We start from the raw sequence: 23,274 nt of genomic DNA on the forward strand, positions 1-23,274 counted from the left end.
GCCTCCTTATTGTGGTGACTCTGAGGCCAGAAAATATTTTCTTCTTCTTGTTAAAAAGAAGTCAATTCATTTTTTTAAATGAAAATGTTTGGTGCTTGCCATCTTGGATGCCTTTTGACTTTCTTCTGGAAGTATTCGTGATCTATATAGTATTGAGGTTTCATAATAGTCTTCAAAGTCATTGGTACTTCTAATTTTTTAATTAGAAGAATGTGGCATAGTGAGTATGGTGTTGAACTTAGAGACAGGAGACTTTTTCAGGGCTGCACTGGATTGGATAACTACAGAGGAAAATTTATGACTCAGAAATTCTGTGATTTTTTTTGAGATATAGATTCAAATTCTGCTTCAGAATTTAGCTTCATTTAGCTTATGAGCAAATCATTTAATTCTCTCAGAGGCTCAGTGTCCTCCTTTGCAAAATGGGGATAATAATACTTTTACTCCATGCCAATTTGACAAAGCTGTTATGAGGCATGTTTTCTACAAACCTTAAAGTTCCACATAAATGTGAGTCATTATTCTTAATCCTCTCTTAATTGTAGTCCTTCACTATTTGTCCTCATCCTTCTTCCCCCTTCTTTTATTTTTCCTCCTTCTCTTCTTCCTTCTCATTTTTTTGCATTAAAATGTATCAAAGTCTAAGTAGATCTGGTTTGGATTACAGCAAGTCCTTCCTTCACAGATTTTGTTTTTGTCATCATTCTTTTGGGATGGATGTTGGTCATAAGTTGCTATTATCTTTATGGGTATATGATGATATTTTTCTTTATGGTCAGCATGAACAATTAAATGATCAGTTTGAAAGACAATATGATCCAGTGGGAAAAAAATGAACTTAAAATCATAGAACCTAAGTTGAAATGATAGCTCTCCACACTTACTACTTGTGTGACTTGGAGTGAGACACCACCTCTCAAAGCATCGGTTTCTCCATCTGTAAAACAAGAGGGTTGGACTAGATGACTTCTAAGACCCCTTTGAATTCTAGAACTATGACCAATGATTCCAGGAAATCTTTTTCATTGTCTTTAGGGCACAATGAAACTGAGGTTGCTGAATTTCTTCATTTACTTCTCCAAGGAGTACCAATGAGTAATCCTTTCATTTAATTATATCTTTTTTATGTCTTCTGTTTTCATAACAGGTAAGTTTGTCCAGTAGCACATTAATCAACAAGTGCCTCGTTGGTTAATGAAATTATCATGCCAAAAATTAAGGGAATACACATATAGGTTGGCTTGAAAGCTCTGTGATTCTTTGTATTCCTCTCTTTCCTGCCCCTGCAGAAATTGAAGGGGACTATCTTCTCTGTTTCTTTGCTTAAGTGAACTTCCATGGCAGTGAATTCATTTTCATATTTAACTGGATTGGTTGTCCCAACTGGGACCATACTGAAAGTTTTTATAGGTTAATTCAACTTGTCTAAGCTTTCATTCTGTTGATGCAGTATTTTGAGGTATTATGGGGCATCAAAGTGAGTTTTTTATAAAGTGCTTTTAGTCACTCTTTTAAGTATGAGAACTATAGCTTTAAGTATTTGATAAGAGAATATATTGGACTACTGTAAACTGATTAGTTTTCCCTTTGCTAATATTGGATCAAAATTTAAAAAGAATAGTTTATAATGGATCCAATCCATGGAACAAACTCAGGCTGAGTCAGAAGTATAATTCTCTTGGAAACAAAATGTGTCAGAAAAGATACTTCATCTAGTGAATTCTCACTCAATATAATTCTTTAAGGACAGGGTATTTTACTGTCAATAGAGGATCAGGAAATGCTTATGTTTTCAAAAAAAATACTGAATTTGAATGGATTTCATTTAGTATTGGATCAGGCCATTATTTCTTATCATAGGAGTTCACTGAGGGAGTATTCAAAATAAACCAAGAGTATATTTGATTATCTTCATTATTGACTATGGTAATTAATCAAATCAATGGTGGCATGGTCTTGTAGTTATTTTAGTCACACCCATCTGGCTTGGGGTTAATAGGAGTTGAAATAACAAGGTGGCAACCTGTCATTTGCCTTTTCTTTTGAGCATGCATCTATGAATCTTACTTCTCAATATGGTTTGACCTTAATTCTTGAATTCTAAATTTTGGATTTTCTGTACTTATGACCTGATGTCATGAGAAAAAATACAGTATAGTGGATAGAGAGTCAATCTCATCATTGAAAAAAAAATATGAGTACAAGTCCTGGCTTAGATGAAGCTTAGAAAAATCACTTTTCAGTGCCACAGGTGCCTTTCTAAGCTGATGTATTGACAGAAGAACTGATAATCTGCAATGGTAAAAGAAGTTTCCTTACTGTGAGTAGTTTCTCTAACCAATGAAATTACATATCTGAATCAAAAAGAAGGAATTATAGCCAATAAACATGACTTTCTCCAGTCCCTCTATTAACATTCTGGATGCCTATTTGCCAGTATTTTTATTTTGATTAATAGAAAGTTCTCAAATAAGAGTTTATTGCTAGAATTCTTGTTAATTTTCTACACAACATAAGATATCTGAGCCATAAATCATAACAAATCCTGATGCTTTCACAACATTTTGGCAGACATTATTTTTTCCTTATTTGGACTCTCCTTTTAATAAGCTGAGTTAAAATAACCACAACTTTTATGTGACAGAAGTCTTTTATTATAAAGAAAAATGAAGGCATTTCTTTACCGATCTTTAAAAAATTTCTTTAAAAGTTTTTTCTCACTTGATGCCTGGCATTAAGTTGGGTCAAAATAATACTACTTTCTATTCTATAGAGATAATGATATATGCTTGCAATGAAATCCTATGCAAATGAATACCTCATTGTGGCCAAGGGATAACCCTGCCATTTCCAAGGATATACCAGTAGAGACCAAGTCTGCCAGAATCTACCAAACTAGAAAGTTTTCTAGAATGGGCTCATACTGATAAAAAAAACCCCAAACAAACAGATGTGTGCTTTGAAATGAACATTATACCCTTATCTACCAAATAATAACACTTAGCTTTTAATTAATAACAAATATTAGCCATGTTGTTGACAGTCGGGTAATTGCTTATATTTTTAGTGCATTGCACCAGATTAAATAGTAACAAGTAATACACTTAATTTATCTGATTTAAAGTATTAAAAATTCAAATTCCTTATCAAAGAAATGATAAATGCTTCAAATTTAAAAACAAATTTTATATTAAATAACTTTCCAAATTACATAACTCATTAGATATTAGTTTTATTCTCCAAACTTTGAATTTTGAATTTATTTATTACTAGTGTTCTCTTGAGATCTTCTCTATATTTGATGGTCTTTGAGGTTGTTCTCAGCAGCCTGATGTGTAGCCAAATATATGAAGGGATTCTTGTACTTCCCCAAAGATGGAGATATGTTAATATTTTTTGATGGAGGCTATACAGTCTTCTTTCTCCAAATACTTTTTGCATATATTTTATATATAATATTTTCATTCACTTTATATTTGTGCTATATGTTTTTCCACATATTTGTTTTCCCATCCATCAGAACATAAGCTCCTTGCTGGGGGGGGGGGGATTATTTCATTCTTTGTACTTGTATTCATTGTCTCCAGGACATAGTACGTGCCTAATACATGTTTGTTGATTGATTTTTAGTATTTTCTTGTAATAATAATGACAATAGTTATTTAAATGGTAAACAAAGGGTTTTATATACATTATCTCATTTGAGTCTTACAGTAACCCTGTGAGAAAGATAGTATTATTATTATTATTACTATTTTTCCCATTTTACAGAATAGAAAAACTGAGGCTGTGAGAGATTAAGTAATTCAATTTAGTTTGCATCTGAGGCAGGATTTGAGTCCAAGTCTTCCCAACTCTAAGTCAAACATTCTTATTCACTATATAAGAATGCCTTTCCTGCCAAGTGAAGTCATGACAAAATCCAATGGATTTGAGCAGGATCACAAAGAAAATTGGAAGGGATCTTAGAAATAATTGAATCCTACTTCCTCATTTTACTAATGATAAAAACAAGGTCTAGTGGGGCTGTGTGAGTTGAATGAGGACACCAAAATCAGCATATAGTAGAATTAAGATTCAGAGATTCTATGACTCCAAATCCAGGACTCTTTCTATCATATACCATGCATGCTGCCCTCCCTCAGGTCTATCCAAATTGAATGCACTCCTACAATAGGGATAGTTTTCATCTATCCCTAACAGAAAATAAAAGAAAGAATACTGTAAGGCATTTATAAAAATTCTTGAAGAGAAAGTAGCACATAAGAAAAATAGGATCAAGCTATAATGAAATGAACAATAAACCAAACCAATCACACATTTTCACAGAACACATCCATGGACAAAGAGAAATCAGTCTGCAATAATAGAGAATTCACATATAAAAAGAAGTTTACTTCCTAACAAAGGCATATAAACCTTAGCAAAATCAAATCTTAGGACTCTAGAATGATATACAAATTCCCATATGACTATGGGGTGATATATATGTTCATAGGAGAGGAAGTCAAAATGTCAGTCCTACAAGTGGAGAGGTTGAACTGGAGAGCTGGAGGGTAGGACAGGCACCAGGAAATACCAGAGGTATGAAGATCTTAAGAAGAGGCAAAATCTGTCAGAAGCGTTTGCCATGTTTTGGGAATGATGCACAACAATAAACTGTAAGGGGAAAAACAAACAGGAAAATATGTAAAACTGACACCATAGCAAAATAAAGGTCTACCATCAAGATTGATTTTGGAGCTTTGAGGATTTTAGCACTACTCATAGAATCCTATTTCAGTCAAGCCAAATCACTCACTTAGCAAATACTCTAATGCCATGAAAACCGACACTATCCAGTTACCCAGAGTAGAGGAAAAACTACCTTTTCTTTCCAATGGAAATACCGAGTGGAACGTCAGGAGTGGTTTCTGCCATGATTCTTGCTAATGGGTTTCAAACACTTTATAGATGAACTGTCCCTTCCAGGGCAGAATGGGTAGTCTGTTTTCATAGCCTACTTTATTCTTAAAGTGCTGCTAAAATGGTCAAGAAGAGTGGCTAAGGCAGGGGTTGTGCATATTTGATATAATAACACTGGGTTGAGTACAGAGTATACCATCTGTATGTAGTGAACAACAGATTATTTAAGAATATATTTCACATGCAAATGAATTTTTGGAAACAATTTTAAAAGTGAGACAGTATGGTTATCTACTAATAGAAGGCTGGTCTTGGAGTCAGGAAGATATGAATTCACGTCCTGCTTTTGACACATTCAAATTGTGTGACCATTGGCAATTCATTAAACCATTTACCCCCAAGACCATAAGCTATGGACAAGTTGCAAATTTGCATCAGTGTAGGAAATTTCCACAGTTGGAATTCCTACACCACCAAAAATCATAGGCCTTTATTTAAAAAAAAAGGATGGAACTTAAAGAACAAATGAATATAATTTTTATTTTTATATTAATTAGGATACCTGATTTCCAATCAAAAGGGGGTAACTAATAGAAACATCTGAATAGACAAGAATAAAGGTTGGGAGATTAAGAGAATGGGGGGATATCTAGTCATTTGATCATAAAAATCTACTCATGTGGACAAGAGACAATTGCTTCTAAAGTATGGCCTCTTCTCTGTAACCATTTAAAATATAACTTACTTTTATCAAAGTTTTAGCTTTTATATACCAAATCATCATAAATTAAGTTATCAGGCTTGAAGAGTTTTTGAGACTTGACCTTGGGGAAGTCACAACCTCTCTGGAACTAAGCTTCCTCACTTGTAAAAAGAAAGGCATGGTGGGCTCCTTGGTTCTAAAAATTATTAGATTCTCCTTCACCTAATTCATCCCTCTATCTCTTCAGGTTGAAAGTTCCACACAGACTTAAGATACCCCAGGCAGATGAATGACTTAAAAGCTTCAATGTCAAGGCATTTTTTCCATCTAATTTTAATTTCTTTTGTGTTTCAAAGTCCATTTCCTCTTGTTCTGTGTTCAGTGAGGATGACAAGTCATAATTCTTTCCATGATAACCCACAAGACAATATTAATTTGCCCTTCAGTTAAACAATCTCTCTTTCTTTCTCCTTTGCTATTAATTTTTGTGACTCTCTTCTGAGCTGTTTTGTAAGTTCTCCACATCCCTTTTAAGTTATGGAGCATAGGGTTTTGAGTAGACGATAAATATAAAAGAATCCTTACTTTCTTAACTTGTAAGTTGAGCATACTGATAACTAAAGTTTATTTGTGGTTAGGAGGGCTATGGACCTCTGATTCATCTGGGTAGGAAACTCTCAGTGAGGAAACCAATGCAGGCTGACAAGTATAGGGTAACTTATTATAGTCTTAGGGAGTTGTCAATAGACCCCAAGAAGTTTAATAATTTTTTTTAGTCACACAGAACTTGAACACTAGTCTTTCTGACTCCAAAGATGTCCTCCAGTCTACATATCTATACTACTTTTATTCCTTGATCCTAAATTGAATACATCCCTTTTGGTTCCTATTTTCCACTTAACCCTGAAGACCTTTCATTTAGGTGAATGGAGTTGGTTGGTTCATTGGGCATCACACTGAAAAAGAATTTACCTTTTTTTTTTCTGATCTGCTTCTGAGTAGGAACAGGACTCCTATCAGGCTGCTCCCATAGCCAACGATTTCCTCTAATTTTCTGTGAAAGGGCAGTTTGTTCATTATCCTTTTCCTGTTTTCATGGATTCAGTGTGTATTCCCATAGCAGGGAGAGCAGCTGTGTAGCTCACTTTTTTTGCCAGTGGGAATTTAGAGGCAAATCTAGATTTGCTAGGGAAGGATGCTTACCTGAGCTGGCCAATAAACTTTCCTAAACTCATAGCAAATGAAGGGTTCTTCCCTTAAAATAAGATTTTTTTTTAAAAAATTACATTTCAACCCATTCTTAGAATTAGGCATTTTAGTGTTATAAAGTTGGGCTGTTTTTCTCCTCTGCTCTCCCCAGCTTTTAAAGTCATGGCAGAAATTCATTCCCAAGAAAGGTATATCAAAATTCATTCCCAAGAAAGGTATATCAAAAGAAAAATTTCTAATATCTGTTCTACAAACTTATATGATGTCATCATAGATTATAGAATTACAAAACTGAAAGAGATTTTAATGTAATCAAATTTAATCTTGTAATTATTCATGGGAGGAGCCTGGAGCTCAGAGAGTAAAATTGACTTGCTGGAGGTTACAAAGGCTATTAGGGGCAGAGACAGTGGAAAGTCCTCTTCCATCATACCCCACTGCCTTGACTTTGGCACTGAAAATCTAGATCCTTTTTTTAAATAAAAACAATAAAACTTATTCTTTATGTTTTATAAAGAATCATATTCTTTATAATTTATTGTTATAATATATTAAATATATATTAATATGGTAATAAAGCCAGTGAATAATTTTATATCCTTCTCTTCTGTAATTCAATCTTCCTTTCTTTCCTTCCAAACTCCATAAATCTCTTTAGAAACAATCCTTGGTCCATGAATTAAAATACAAAGGAAGAAACAGGAAGGTAATACCCACATAAAGTACTTTTTATCTGTATGTATTATTTAGAAATGGGGGTGAGTCAAACTCCTCCCCTCCATACTCCATACACTCATACTTTATTAAAGGAAGGTATGTGATGCAGAGGGGGGGTGGGTCTGGATTTGGAATAATAGGACTTGGGTTCAAATCCTAGCTCTGATGATTTACTGATGAGTGACCTTAGGTAATTAACCTCACCTTTTTGGGTCCCAATTTTCTCATGTGTAAAAGGAGGTGGGGGGTTAGACTAGGTGGCCTTTAAGGTCTCTTCCAGTGCTAACTCCATGATCCAATCATACCTAAAATACATCATGGATAAATCCAACAGGATAAATTCACAAGGAAAAGGTAGCAAGTAAAAGTTGAATCTATTTAACTTCAAACCAGATTTAAGGGACTGAAATTTAAACTCCATGTGCAGTGACCCCAAACCCCCAAATTCCTTTAATTAGGATAAGTAATGGATCACTTGTTAACAGTCCATTCATTAACAGAACTGCAAACCATGTACTCAAACAGACCCACTGCAAACAGGGTAACCCTTCAAAGGGTGGGTTAAGCACATTCAAAGTTCAGTACAGAACAAATCATTGGACAGTGATTAGAAAGTTAAGAAAGAAAAAACTCACAAGCACAAATGTATTGTTTTAAACGTACACAAAACACAGAGCTATGTGATGAGATGTTTAAAAGTTAATAGGAAAGCTCATTTAATGAGAATAAAAAGATTCAAGAACAAATAGTAGGCAGAACAATTGTTCTGTTGTCCTAAGAAAACTGACTCTTACTATTAATTCTAGGAGAGCTCAAATTCATCTCTTAAAGTCCTATTCATGAACAACTTCTGCTCCACATAAGTTTGAGAAATGATGTGACACAATTATTTCTCTCAGATTGTGGGCAATAAAGTATTCTTCCACTCAAGCTTGGGGCTGCCTAATAAGACAGCTGTCTTATTTGATTGGGCCTGCCAGGAAGGAGGTGCTGTCATGAATCTTGGAGGAAGGAATGAATCTTAATGGACACAAAGCAACAGACCTTTGTTCTTGGAGCACACACCTTTCCCAGCTTTTCCTTCATTAGATTTAACAAGAAAGAACTTTCTGTGGAATGAACTCAATTTTAAGGAGGTATAATCATACTTTCCATCATCATACACCAATGGGGGTAACGGTCAGCCAAACCAAGGAGTGAGATGACAGCTTTTCTCCTTTTGACTTCTACCCAGGTCCCAGAATAGGATCTCTCTCATGGATATTCATTTTTTTCCCTTACAATTAAGAAGGAACTAGTCCCTTCTGCTTCTGAATAGTGTCTAGGCTAATTGCAATTAAGAATTTCTCTAGACAAAAATAGCAAAGGTCAAGAGATCTAGAAGAAAGAGAAGTTGTGGTTAGAATCCAATTCTAGATGTTAGGAATGTATAATAATGGTCACTCTCCTTTCCCTCCCCCTTAACCTTAACTTCACTTTATTTAGGAGCTTTTAGAAAAGGGATAAACAATAATTTAGTGATTGGTATGGGGAAGTGCATTCTGTTGTGGATAGGATAAGATCTCCTTGATTCAAAATTGACCTATCCTTAAGGAAAAAAAAAGTAGTACTCCCAAAGACCATAAAAATCTGACCCAGGGTTTGAAATGCAGAAGGCATAGTTCTTCCTTCCAACTCCCTGGGGAAGAAAAGAAAAGCAAAGAAAGAAAAATAGTAGTTATATTTGATCTGACTAGATCACAAGTAGTTAGATGGGAAAAGGAAAAAGCATGACCTCTATTTTTGTGGGTAGACATACATCTAGATGGAAAATCTTTCCCTTTCCTTATCTGTTGTCTGATTGAATTAGAATGAGGAGGCTGACTGATCATGCTTATAAATATGCTTTATTATATTCAAGAGAAATATTCATTTGTAATTTAATTCTATTCTCTTTTTAAGAATCTTCTATGTCTATATTTTAATGTTTTTTTCTTAAGATACACATTATCAACTTAAGGAAGATATGACTGAAAATGTATATGTTTTTATTTCCAAATTCTCCTATAAGTCCATGTGTTGGTTGATATTTATAAAACACCTCTTGCTAGGAGAATGCAAGATTCTTTTTTTTAGGTTTTTGCAAGGCAAATGGGGTTAAGTGGCTTGCCCAAGACCACACAGCTAGGTAATTATTAAGCGTCTGAGACCAGATTTGAACCCAGGTACTCCTGACTCCAAGGCCGTTGCTTTATCCACTACACCACCTAGCCACCCCGAGAATGCAAGATTCTTGGGAGTAGGAGTTTTGCTTTTGCCTACTAAATAACTGGTCCTTAATATAATTTCCACATAGAATTTACTTTCTCTTGAACTAAAGTTCAATCTCACATTCTACCTCAGTAGCCAACTGCTTGAAAGATCCAGAGCTACTGAATGGAAGTGTTAGTATCTTTAAATCCCCTCCTGGAACAGTGTCCTTAACAGGCTACAGTACAGGGGAATTTAGTTTTGAAGTGGTGGTATACAGTGAATATCTGATATCTCTTATATATTTTGTGTTTCATATTGGACTATGTTAAATATTTAAGTTTAGCTAAATAACTGTCAATGTTTGCCACTGTATTCTTTTCTACTTTTCACTTGATCTGAACATGTCCTGTATCCTTTGACCAAAGATGGCAATCATAGATGAGAAGTAACTAAGATTAATGTCAATTCTTGGCACTGGAACACTTTAAAAAATGAAAATGAGATATCAATTAATATTGGAATCAATAAATCTATTTCATATAAATCTCTTTATTCAAGAGGATTGAAGTGAATTTTAATGCCCAAGATAAAATATGTCAATGTTTCATAATCTTAATATTTATGTGCAAAGTAAATGGCAAATTGAAGGATGAGTGGTACAGAGCTTCTTGGTGAGTACTTAATAATACTAATAACTATAACAATACATATTTATTACACTTTTTGAGTTTTGAAACTATTATTTACATATTGACTTTTGTGAGTCTGGCAACACAAGATTATTATCCCCATTTCACTGATGGAGAACCTGAAGCACAGATCAGACCAAAGTTAGATGATGGTCTCAGTGGACATAAGGATGTTGAAAGTGTAGGGCTCCTTCTACTCAATACTTCCCTTTAAAGACTTAAGGGAATGATTCCACCTAATAACTTTTGACTACAGCGAGTGTTCCTTTTTAAAAATAAAGCTATATTGCCCACTACTGACCAGGAAAGAATGGTCTTCTTGATATGGTGACCTTGTGGAAAACTTCAACCACAGCTTAAAACATTAACATGGGGAGCAAAAAGCTACATTTACACAGAAAACTGTAATTATGGTCGAACCAAGGACCTTGGGTATAGCAACAGCCCAGTCTGATGGATATGAGTCAGAGTGAGAATTGGTGAGAAGGATGCCAACAATTGGGAGTTCCTCCAGAAGAGAGCATTCAGGTCAAGGGAAAGAACTAGAGATCACATCACACAAGAACCTTGGAATTGGGAATGTCGATGTTTGGTTTGAATAAGTGAAAACATAAGGGAGACATGACAGTAAGCAAAGTCTCTGAAGGGAAGTCAACTGGAAGAAAAATGAGACTCCTAGCTTTCAGGAGGCAAAAATAGGATCATTGGTGGAACTGTAGGGGCAAATCCTCTTGTGATAGAAGGAAAATGAAAACCATCAAAAGGGAAATAGACCAACTTAGGAAATGGTGCTTTCCCAGACAGAGGCTGAATGATCCAGTTTAGGGCCGGTATGGAGGAGGTTATTGTTCAGGTATAGGATTAGAAAGTTTCTTTGGTCTTTTCCGAATCTGAGTTTCTGTGAGGAAGTGTGAGAATTCAGAAGGCTTTAGAGAAAAGCGGATTAAAGAGATTGAAGAAATAAGGAAGAAAGTCTCATAGTAAGAGTGATTGGCTAAAAGGTTGGCTAAAACAAGGAGTGATGCAAAATGGATGAAAGTGGGTGAATGGGCTACAATTATATTAATAAGTTTGCTTTCTTCTTTTTAAGTCTTATTTTTAAGAGGAGGCACAAGAGGGTAACTTTAGTGTTTTTCCTTAGGGTTGTGTTCATTTTTAGAAATATTGTAGTTGACCAAATACTACAGTGTATGTGAAAGAAAAAAGTTGCCTTTTAAAACATTTGCTATGAATACCTATTCATGTTACAAAAAAGAGGATTCAAGTGAACTCAAAGGAAGTCGACAGGTGGAGCTGCTGGAAACTGGTCCAAGAATATCTGTAGTGAGGGAGCCAGGAATATCTAGTCACCAAAAGACTAGGTGAAACTAAGGAGGCTGCCCAAGAAGTACTAGGGAGAGAAATATAAACTATCTAATCTATGCTTTTCTGTGGTATTAATGAATTGTAATGCCCTTGAAATGAGAGAGGGTAGGCCCTACTCAAAGGGAAACAATGGGTCCATTTTGTCTTATCATTTCCACTCCCACCCCATACCCCCCAAGACCTGTATCACTAAAATATTTAGTTCAGACAGGGACACAGGATCATTGTTTTTAATGGTGTGTAAAACTGGGTGTTAATCACGGAAAAGAAAGATTCAGGTTTTAACCCATTAAGTTTCTTGGGTTCTAGGTAGGTGGGGAGGTGGAACTGAGAGGATGATTCAGTTTAGGGCCGGTATGGAGGAGGTTATTGTTCAGGTATGGGATTGAATGAATGAAATATGAAATATTTCTATGAAATATTTCTATTGATGAAATATTCTATGATTATCTCATTGATCATTCAAATAGATATTGAGACTCAAGAACAAAGGATAATATTAGACTCTGATGGATATAAGATGAAATAAGATGCAGTCCCAAACCTCAAGGAAATCATAATATCTTTGAATCTTAAGTCTTGCCTGGATGAGGGTGTTGGGATATGTATATCTGTATGTATGAATCTGTGGAAACTAGGATAGGGAACAATATAGAGATAATTCTGTATATTTACCTTAGTTTAATTTGGGACTTAAGAGGTAGAAGGGAGATTTCATTGAAGAAGGAATAAAAATGAAATGAAGCACAAAGAAAGGGTCAAAAAGAGGGATCATGGAAGAGGAAATTAAACTACTAGACATAAAGAAACCGAGGCTCCTTCTTTCTTCCTTTTGTTCTGAAGCTCTGGCTATAACTCAGAAATTCACCTTTTTTAAAATTCTAATTAAGTTGGAGAAGAAGCTGTTCTCTCTCTCTGATACTGTAGAGGCCAAAGAGGTTACAGAATTTTCCTGGGAATACTTATATCTTCCCTAAAGAATGGAGATCTTTTTCAGAGTAACTTTTCCTAAATTCTGGTAATCTAAACCTCCATATCTGACATCTAACACCATAATTTCAGCGAAAGCACTTTCCTTCTCAAGAATAAACAAAAATGCTTTAAGAACTGAAAATAATTATTTGTGAATAATGATGAAGGGAACTTCAGTTTATCATATTTCCTGGGTAAAGCCTAAATGCCTCAAAGAATTAACAAAAGAACTAGGTTTCATTCATGCATCTGCCTCTTTAATGGCTATGTGACTTTAGGAACATCAAAGAACCAAAGGATCTAGAACTGGATCATTTAAGGATTAAGGATCATTTAATCCACCCTTTTCATTTTTTTTTATTTGAGGAAATTAAAGCCCAGAGAAATTAAGGACAAGGCAGAGGTCAAGTATAATGGCGGTAATGAGATATGAATCCCATTTTCTTATTCCAAAGGCAACTAGGTTGTGCAATGGGTAGATTGTCAGGCCTGGAATCATGTGGTCCTGAGTTCAAATTTGATCTTAGACACTTAGTAGCTGCGTGACCCTGGCTAAGTCACTTAGCCTCAGTTTCCTTATCTGGAAAATGAATTGGAGAAGAAAATGGCAAACTAGTATCTTTGCCAAGAAAATCCTACATGGCGTCAGACATGACTGAAATAACTGAACAACAATATAAACAATAACTCTTGAGTTAGGTAGGTGGTCCAACTGCAGCAACTGGACCAGACTTTTTTTTTCAATAGAAGGTTAATAAAAGCTAAGTCAAAGTGAGAGGGATGAATGCTGCAAGGGCCTATTCTTACCTAAATACCCCAAGATAGTTTAACTTGAGACCAAAATATCACTACATGTTGACTCACTTAAAAAAGACAAAGGCAAGTAAGTGCTTGACCTGGGCAATGATAGGATTTTTCCATATAACTATCTCTTGACTTCAGGCTAGACTATCTTGTGGTATTTATTAAGCCATAACAAATTAGTGATGACAATCAGAAAGTCAAATTTCAACAATGATGGATGGCTAAGACAATAAAAAAAATCAAAAGTTTCACTCTGGTAATAAGTACCATGGCCTAACTGGTATGCCTCAGTTTCCTCCTTCACAAGGAATGCTGTTGACTGAGAATTTAAAAGTACCTTGAAGGTGAAAGCTGTCAACTGACATCTAGAAAAAAAAATCTAGAAAATAAATCTAAGAATATGATCCTAACAATATATTCTTTTAAATTCCAAGTGAAAGAAAATAAAGAAAATTATATGATACATGTTTTGATTTCTCAACAAAATTATGATGCAAGTTCCATGTAGAGTTGTTGTTGCTATATCAAATGAGGGTTTTTCACTCAAAGTCTGGCAGTCAGCTATTCAACTCTAAAAAGGGCAGAATAGCCATTATCTATTGTTCTGTTACTACTTGGAAGCTGTAAAAACCCTACAAGTTATCTGGTTACCATGTTTAATTCTCCAAATACAACAAAACAACATTTTCATTTAATGGGCTGTGCTATCAGTAAGGATGTTTTAAAGACATCTCTAATGAGAGAAACATGATATCCTTACTGATTGTCCTTGGCCACAGAAATATCACTTTGGCTTTAATTCTAACCACACACAAATTAAATATGCCTCTGCATGCTCTAATATTTCATCCATAGCACATTCATGTTAAAAACCCAACATATTGCATTGTTCATTGAAGGAGAGAAGCTGGAAAGGAAAAACATATATGTCCGAAGAGCAGAATGGGAAGTCTGGAAATTCATTCATTAGAAGTTCATCAGAGAAATGAACAGCAAAGAGATTTTAAATAAAACACCTACGTTTGGGTCCCAGTTCTGAGGATTCTGTCCCATCTGCTTCACTGTGAAACCCTGTAGAATCCACAATATCTGTATCTGGAGGAGGGTAGGGTGGGGGTGGGGGAAGCACTAACTGGGGTGGGCTTCGAGGAGAGCCTCTAGGAGGCTTCTGTGGCACCTGTCGTCCAACACCTATATGGAATCAATCAGCTAGTTACTTCCAAAGCTTCAACTGAGAAACACCGTTCCTTTCAATAAGAAATCTAAGATAAATAATCACAACTAACATTCTCTCTCTCTCTCTCTCTCTCTCTCTCTCTCTCTCTCACACACACACACACACACACACACACACACACACACAAACAGAATCCAAATGTACATGCACTTTGTACCTTTTAAATAAGGATGGATATGTTATGGCTCAAATGAAAAGAATGTCCATCCAATAACAATCAGAGGTTTTTGGCAATCAGGGTTTGTAGACAAGGAGAAGAAAATTTAAATTCCAGGATTAAAAATGAAAATGACTAAAGATAAATGTGCCTATTATTAGTAATAATAGTAACTGTACAATACTTTAAAATAAGTAAAATGCTTTGCACAGATTATTTCATTTACTGAGCTAAAAGGGACTATTAATTTCAGTTGAACAATGAATGTCTCAGCATATAGAAGTCACTAGATGAATGAATTTCTGTTTTTTTAATCGAGCCATAAACTGTTATGGATTGATTATCTGTGTATTTATTCAAACCTAGCAGTTTTGGGGGAGATGAATTTTACATTTCATAATATTATACTGACAGGGATGGGGATCTGCGATTTCATTGGAATAAGAACTCCCAATGTGCACTGGTTTTTTTGCAACTCATAAATTTTAAGAGGTGACTAGAGCACTAAGAGATTACATGTCTTTACCAGGTTCAACTAGTCAGTAAAGATGTCAGAGATGGAATGTCAATTTAAGTGTCATGGCTGGTTCTACCCACTATACCACATTTCCTATTATTTGTTCTACAGCTGCCTCATTCAAGGATTTCTAATTGTGTCAGAATACTTTCCAGAAAGACTAAATTTTAAAAAATAGATAAATAAATAATACATTCTAGTCTTAGTTTGCTCACACCTTTTGTTCCTTAGAGTAAAATTCATTTTGGCAGATATCATTTTTTGGGCCATAACATATGCATATTAATAAGATTAAGCATATACAAAGTGTGATGACAAAGTAATGAAATTAATTTCCAAAATCACACATTAAAATCCAGCCTCAATACATTGTAGTCTATGAACTTAAAAAAAGATACACAAGGAGAAAGCCAAGCATAGGTTGGCAAAAGCCTAACTTTTTTGGTTCATATTATAAACTATTTTTTTTATAGATAAGGGGTGGGCAGTTCAGACCTAATTAGTTAGCTCATCTATTTTGTCTGTAATTTAGACCCTTCTTGACGGAAAAACCTCAATTACTTTTTAAAAAGTAGAAATGATTTTTCTCTCCTAAATGACATCTAAAATGTGTTTTCAGATAAATGCATAGATTTTCTTTATTTCTCTAATCTCTCTCTCTCTCCACATTTAGTGGTAGTAGTAGAGCCTGTTCAGTTATACTCATATATAATAGTTGAACTTAAAGGACGACTTGGATGTTGGTTGGCAAGTTATATGGATGTTTGCATGAATTATGTAAATAAGTCATATATAAAGTCCAATTCCAATGCCTGATTGTGGCTTGGAAGTAAGCCAAAAAAAAAGTAAGAAGGAAAGAAAAAAAAAAGGATCATGCCAGATGTCAGAGCAGGGAAAGCTACTAAGCTGGGAAAGGTCTGAGGAGCAGTTCAGAGATGGTTGCATAGATTTGTCTTCTGAAAATGGAGGAGGTATGATCTGCTCAGTGAAAGGAGTAATTATTGATGAATAATGTGTGTGTGTGTGTGTGGAGAGAGAAAGATGAGGATGGAGGAGGAGAGAAAGAGAAGAGGGAGGGAGAGGTAGATACCAGACTGAAACCTCTTGTAGGACAAGCAGGTGTCTCCCTCTCCCAAAACAGGATCGTTCTAATCCAGATTTTGGTCTGACCTGTGTTTCTAACAAGGTGTATTAGACATAGTAGTAAAATTCTTAGATCCACACATCTAAGGTCTTTCTTCCATTTTTAGACAGAGTTTGATAAGAGGATAGGTATTCAGTCTTTAAGAACAAGCTTATGGTAGGACACATGTGATTTGCTAGAAGCCTAAGAGATCATTCTTTGAATAAACTGATATTTGGCAAAACTAATGATTGAGGGTAAGTGATGTTTCATCATAGGATTGGGAAAATGGGCTTATTTGGGTGACATAGAGATAAGATTTTCCCAAGGAAAGGAAAAAAAATGGATTTATATGAAATATGGGCTTGATTATTTCTCAGAATAATGAAATTCCCAGACTGTGAACTGAGCCAAGTAATTCTTATTACTTGGTGGGGAACTCCCTCATAGGAGTAGATACTGTCTTATATGTGCTGTGAGACACATGGGCCAGGCCAGGTAATTACAGAGCATATTCAGGCACATTATCATTTGAGATAATAAGCTCCAGTGGACTGGGGTATTTTCTCCTAACTGACTTTTTTATGCTCTTCAGTAGTAAGTTTGTTTCTATATAATTCATCTTTGAAATGCATAATTTTTAAATATCTGTGTTCCTGAAAAAGTGAACCTTTTTTTTGGTAGAACTAAAATTTACTTTTCTTCAGGGTTTCTACATATAAAGAATTCATAAATGAAGATTAATGCCATGAAGGACCTAATGTGTAAAAAGCAAATAGTTCTTGAACATGGTCAAATGATGTACAAATCCTATGGGCCTAAACATAATAATTTTCAGCCAAATGCAGGGATATACAATCTCTCACACAACACAAACTCATACTCATTCTATTCCTTCCTGACTTCACTTTTGCCTTATCTTTTTCTACCCTACTGCTATCACTCAGCTACAAAGTTTTTATAACTGTCATCAGGCATGGTTGACACAAATGACCAAATACTTTTATTTCCAGACTTTCTTTCTTCAGCATAAATATTTTTCCACATTACATTGCAACCCTGAAACAAGTCTATTTTCATTGTTAATGACCAAGCTAGAAACTAAAGCAAAACCAATACATAAGGCACATGCACTGATCAAGAGAAGAAAGATGTCTCTCACCCATTGTGCTCTTCCTATTCTCTTCTTTATCATCTGTCCTATTTGGGATGAGGGGAGTTGATGGTGGTGCTGGTGGTGCTGGTGGTGGTGGTGCTGGGGCACGCCTCTTTTTCTTCTGTAATTCATTCTGTGATGCTTGTGATACCTAGAAAAAACAAAGAAGGAAAAAGTCAAGTTGGGATTATACTGGGCAAGTGAGTCTACACAGTTTATTCGCAGTTGATTCTATATCCTAATTGTTGGTTCTTTGTTTATTGAAGGAAGGGTTCTGGACCTGTGATCTCTCTGGTATAGGCAGCATCAGGTAAGGAACTTTTCTGTGACTTAGTCCAAGGTGCCTGGAAAAGTTAAATGACTTTGTTCAAGAGCTAATAGAATGCAACCTAGCTATAAAGTAGAAAGAATAATAGAAGGGAAAATTCTGCTACTGCTAACGTACGTTTATACAGTGACAGGTGTTGTACTAAGTACTTTACAAATATCTTATTTGATACTCACAACAACTCTGTGAGGTTCCTTTACTTTACAAATGAAGAAACTGAGGCAAACAGAGGTTATATGATTTGTCACACAGGACAAGATTTTAATTCAGATCTTCCTGACTCTGGATCCAGTACTCTACCAGTAAGTTGCCTAATAACTCACAAGAGGGAAAATTCCAAAAGGAAATCTACAATAAAATCCATTCTTAGTGCCTAGATATAAACATACAACCTCTAAGTAATAAGCCAGGTGAAATATAGACAATAACAGAAGGAGAAACATTTGCTCTCATACAGATACCAGTGAAACTTCTTGTGGTATTCATGACTAGAATAAAGCTGTGGAAGAATATAACAAAAGAACAGAAGAGATTAAAAGGAAAAGGATAGGTGGCCCAACATTGTTTTTGAAGATCTACTTATGTGAGGAATTTCAGGAATCAAGGCAGAAAAACACAATGGGAAGCATTTGGCTGATGATCAGTGATGAGAAATATTACTTAAGGGAGTATCAGACAAAAGGAGGAGACTTTATAAAAGGAGAAAGGGTCATGAAACATCCTAAAATAGATACAAAGACAGGATACAGAGTGATAGAGGGACTTCAATTATCTAGACATCTGCTGTCGATGTTTCTGCTGAAGGGAGAGCAACAATAAATCTTTGGCTTGCCTTAATAATATCATCCATCAAAAAAGAAGAGAAAGCAATGACACAAATTGTTATTCTGTATTTGAATCTTAACAACAAGGAGAAACCAGTTGTTGAAGTAGAAATAATGAGAACCTTGGGGAGAAATGATCACTCCATTTTGGAATATGTGAAAGAGGGGTATTATATAGAACTGGGAAGAGTTGATAGTAAAAGGAGTCAAAAAAGTATTAAAAAGTATTAACAGGATCTCATGGCCAACAAGTCAATATGGTAAAATTAGCTCAAGAGAAATGGGAAGCTTTTAAGAATGAAATCCAGAAGGCATGGAGACTCAGACTTAAAGAAGATAAAAAGGGAGGAGTTGAAAGAGAAATAATGAGGAATGCACAGTCAATCTGATATAATAAGATTTTGAAAAGACAGGAAAAGAGAATGAATACAAAAGCAATTACATAGTTATTTCTTTCAGAAAATCTGGAATCTAGGTTGAGTCTGCTAACTTCAACTCACTGTATTAGTTAGTCAACAAGCATTTATTAACACTTATTAAATTCTAGGCACTATGCTAGTGTTAGGGATACAAAAAAAGGGCAAAAATAGTCCTTGTCCTCAAGTAGTTCTCATTCTAATGGTGAAAGTAACATGCCTTAGTACATATAAGATATATACAGAGTAGATGAAGATAATCTGAAAGGAGTATTACTTCCTAAACACTTAACATTTATTTGAGTACATGTAAATAGATCAAAATTGTTATTACTACTTCATTCATTCATCATTTAAACATTAAGCAATGATAAGTGCAATGTACAATGAAAAGGTTGTGCAATGAAAAAATAAGACATTATTTTGGTTTATATGGAACCCGTAGTCAAATAGAGATTCAGACATGATGCTTTAGTGTCTTGAATTCACATCTTTCGGATTATCTATTCCCTCAGGGTTCTGCTTCTTGTTTCTCCAAATTAAAAAAAAAAGGCAATGTATCTATATGTTAATGTGATATGGCTAGCTCTTTCCACCCTTCCAGTACCATTTTCCTTTCCTGGTAATAAGCATGCATTTTAAAAGTGACCTTCTAGACAAAGTATGTCTTCAGTTCTAATTCAAATGAATGATTAAAATGGCATGAATTTTCAAATAAGATAGGAGATGGTTGATCAGACCTTGGCAGGAATTGTCTTAATTCACACTATGCAAATGAGATCATCTCTTGTAGAAGTGATCTGTGAAGTATAATACTAATGATAGCTAGTATTTATATATAGCTTATATATTTATATATAACTAATACATATATAAATTTATGCATATGTACATATTATTTATATAAAATAATGCTGAGCACTTCACCAAAGCTTTAAGGTTTGCAAAGTGCTTTGCAAATATTATCTCATTTGATTGTCACTACTAACTTGGGAGGTACAAGTTTTATGATCCCCATTTTAGGGATAAGGAAACTGAGGCAAACAAAGTTTTTTTTTTAAGTGACTTGCCCAGGAGTCATACAGCTAGTCATACAGCTAGGTGGAATTTGAACTCAGAATTTTATAACTTCATGTCCAGGGCTCTATCACTGTCACTTAGCTGCCCTGCCAGCATTATGACATGTTATTGATTCTATAAAAACAAATATTCATTTGCTATCAGTATCATGTTAGTAACATTAAAGTAGAATTATAGGCTCTCAAAGATGGAAGGAGTCTAAGAGTTTATGTAGACTGAACCATGACTGAACAAGAATTCCCATTTCAACTTCCCTGAAAAGGGGATACTGAGTCTCTGGTTTAAGACTTCCAGAAAGGAGAGGAATCATTACCTCAACTTTTAATTGTTAGCAAGTTATTCCTTTTATTGAGTGGAAATATTGCCCTGGCAAAACAAGCTGGATGAGTCCTTGGTTTCCTTTCAAAGACTAAGCAAATTGAAGCTCCAACAATCTCCCACATGTTAGTTCAACCAACACTTGAAGACTACTGTGGTATTCCTTGAGTCTTCTCTTCTCTATACTAAAGATCACTTAAAAATTATTGAGATATTTAATTTCACCTATAAGTACTTCAATTCTGAATTCAGACCATTTGGGCTTCAAAATTAGTGTATAGTATATAATATAGGCATATTTCAGGATACAAGCAACCTCCCTTATCATTTATGCTCTTTGGGACTATGCCAGAAATAAGAGAAATAGAATAACATTACTCTGAAAGAGATAGGATCACCGGGTGTCTATAATAGAAAAAGTCTTTGTTCACTGAGTATTTTTTTGTCCTACATTTTATTTTATTTTACAGTTCCCAGGAAGGGCTTAGAGGAGTCCACCCAAATTTTGACGAATCCCTGGGGTCAACTAAGTCACTGCATTTGGTTGTTTATGTTACATTTCATTTGTTGAAAGCCTAAGGCCTCCTCCTTCCAGGTGTGCCAGTGAAAACAAATCCTATCATTGCCATCTTTGGTGATTCCAGAAAGAATAACACTGGGCACGCTTCATGGAAAGTTATGAGAAGAAACAAAAGTTGCTGTTCAAGCAATTTCTACTTCAAGCAATTTTAAGACAAAATACACTAATAAGGAACATTCATCATGTGCCATGCCTTTTTAAATGGAGGATTTTTTTTTAGTATTTTATTTTCCCCCAATTACACATAAAAACAATTTTTAACATTCACTTTTAAAAAGTTTGAATTCTAAATTCTCTCCCTTCCTTTCTCCCTAGCAACTGAGAAGGCAAGCAATTTGATATAGGTTATACTTGTATAATCAGGCAAAACATATTTCCATATTAATCATGTTGTGAAAGAAAACACAGACCAAGAGACTCAGGAAAAAATAAAGTTAAAAAAAGTGTTTCAATCTATTCTCAGACACCATCAGTTCTTTCTCTGGTGAGAGACAGCATTTTTCATAAGTCCTTCAGAGTTATCTTAGATTATTGTATTGCTGAGAATAGTTAAATTACTCATATTGCTGTTACTTTATATATAATACATGTCACTTTGTACATAGTACATGTCAATTTGTTCATGGTACATGTCAGTTTGTATCAACTTTTGGAATTCTTTTCAACTTTTTCTGAGAGCATGTTTATTATCTCTTATAGTACAATAACATTCCAACACAATCACATGCAATAAATTGTTCAGCCATTCCCCAATTGATGGGCATTCTCTCAATTTCCAATTCTTTGGTCTCAGAAAAGAGCCGTTACTTATGTTTTTGAACATGAGTCCTTTTCATTTTTTTTTGTTTTTTATTTCTTTTTTGGATAGACCTAGTAGTAGTATTGCTAAAATCAAAGGGTATTCATAGTTTTATAAGCCCTTTGGGCATAATTCAAAATTATTCTACAGAATGGCTGCATCAGGTCACAACTCCATTAACAGTACATTAATGTCTCATTTTCTCCACATCTCCTCCAATATTTGACATTTTCCTTTTCTGAACTATTAACCAATCTAATCTATATGAGGCAGTACCTCAGAATTGTTTCTCCAATGAATAGTGATTTAGAGAATTTTTTCATTTGGCTAGAGGTAGCACTGATTACTTCATCTAAACTCTATATCTTTCGGGGAATGGCTATTATAAATTTGACTCAATTCTCTATGTGCTTGAGGAATGAGGCCTTTATCAGAGCAACTTGCTTCAAAACTATTCAATTGCTATTGCTAACTGTATTTCCTTACATTCTATTTCCCTGTTCCTCCTATTCTCTTTCACCCTGTCCTCAAAAGTGTCTTGCTTCTGACTATTGCCTCCCTCAATCTGCCCTCTCTTCTATCAGAACCCCCTTCTCTCATCCCCTTTCTCTCCTACTTTCCTTTAGGGCAAGATAGTTTTTATGTCCAATTGAAAATATATGTTACTTCCTCTGAGTCAATTCTGATGAGAGTATGGTTCATCCATTTCTCCTTGCTTCCCACCTTTCCTTCCCTCCATTGCAAAAGCTTTTCCTTGCTTATTTTATGTGAGATAATTCATCCCATTCTACTTTTTCTTCCAGGCCATTTTTCTATTTTTCTTAAGCCTTGTATTTGAAAGTCAAAACTTTATTCATTAAGAATGCTTGAAAGTCCTCTATTTCATTGAATATTCACTTTTCTACCTAAAGACTTCAGTTTTGTTGGTTAGGCAATTCTTGGTAGTAATCCTAGCTCCTTTGCCCTCTGGAATATCATATTCCAAGCCATCTGATTACTTTAATGCACAAGCTGCTAAATCTTGAGTTATCCTGACTGTGGCTCCATGATACTTGAACTGTTTCTTGCTGGTTGATTGCAATATTTTCTTCTTAACTTAGGAACTCTGGAATTTGACAATAATATACCTGGGAGTTTTCATTT

General features: G+C 34.9%; 1 protein-coding gene across 17 annotated transcripts in view; it reads right to left on the reverse strand.

Moving 5' to 3' along the window:
• The window catches only part of COBL (cordon-bleu WH2 repeat protein), a 330,921-nt gene that overhangs the window by 84,729 nt on the left and 222,918 nt on the right, over window positions 1-23,274 (reverse strand). For 13 of the 17 annotated variants that reach the window (XM_074198296.1, XM_074198305.1, XM_074198304.1 and 10 more), the window contains 2 exons: window positions 17,793-17,937; window positions 14,617-14,787 (listed from right to left, as the gene is read on the reverse strand). In XM_074198296.1, coding sequence (XP_074054397.1) covers window positions 14,617-14,787; window positions 17,793-17,937 — 316 coding nt within the window. The remainder of the gene's footprint in view (window positions 1-14,616; window positions 14,788-17,792; window positions 17,938-23,274) is intronic. The other 4 variants (XM_074198310.1, XM_074198308.1, XM_074198307.1 and 1 more) reach the window with 1 other exon arrangement.

Source organism: Macrotis lagotis, chromosome 8 (assembly GCF_037893015.1).
Source record: "Macrotis lagotis isolate mMagLag1 chromosome 8, bilby.v1.9.chrom.fasta, whole genome shotgun sequence".
NCBI classification, from domain to species: domain Eukaryota; kingdom Metazoa; phylum Chordata; class Mammalia; order Peramelemorphia; family Peramelidae; genus Macrotis; species Macrotis lagotis.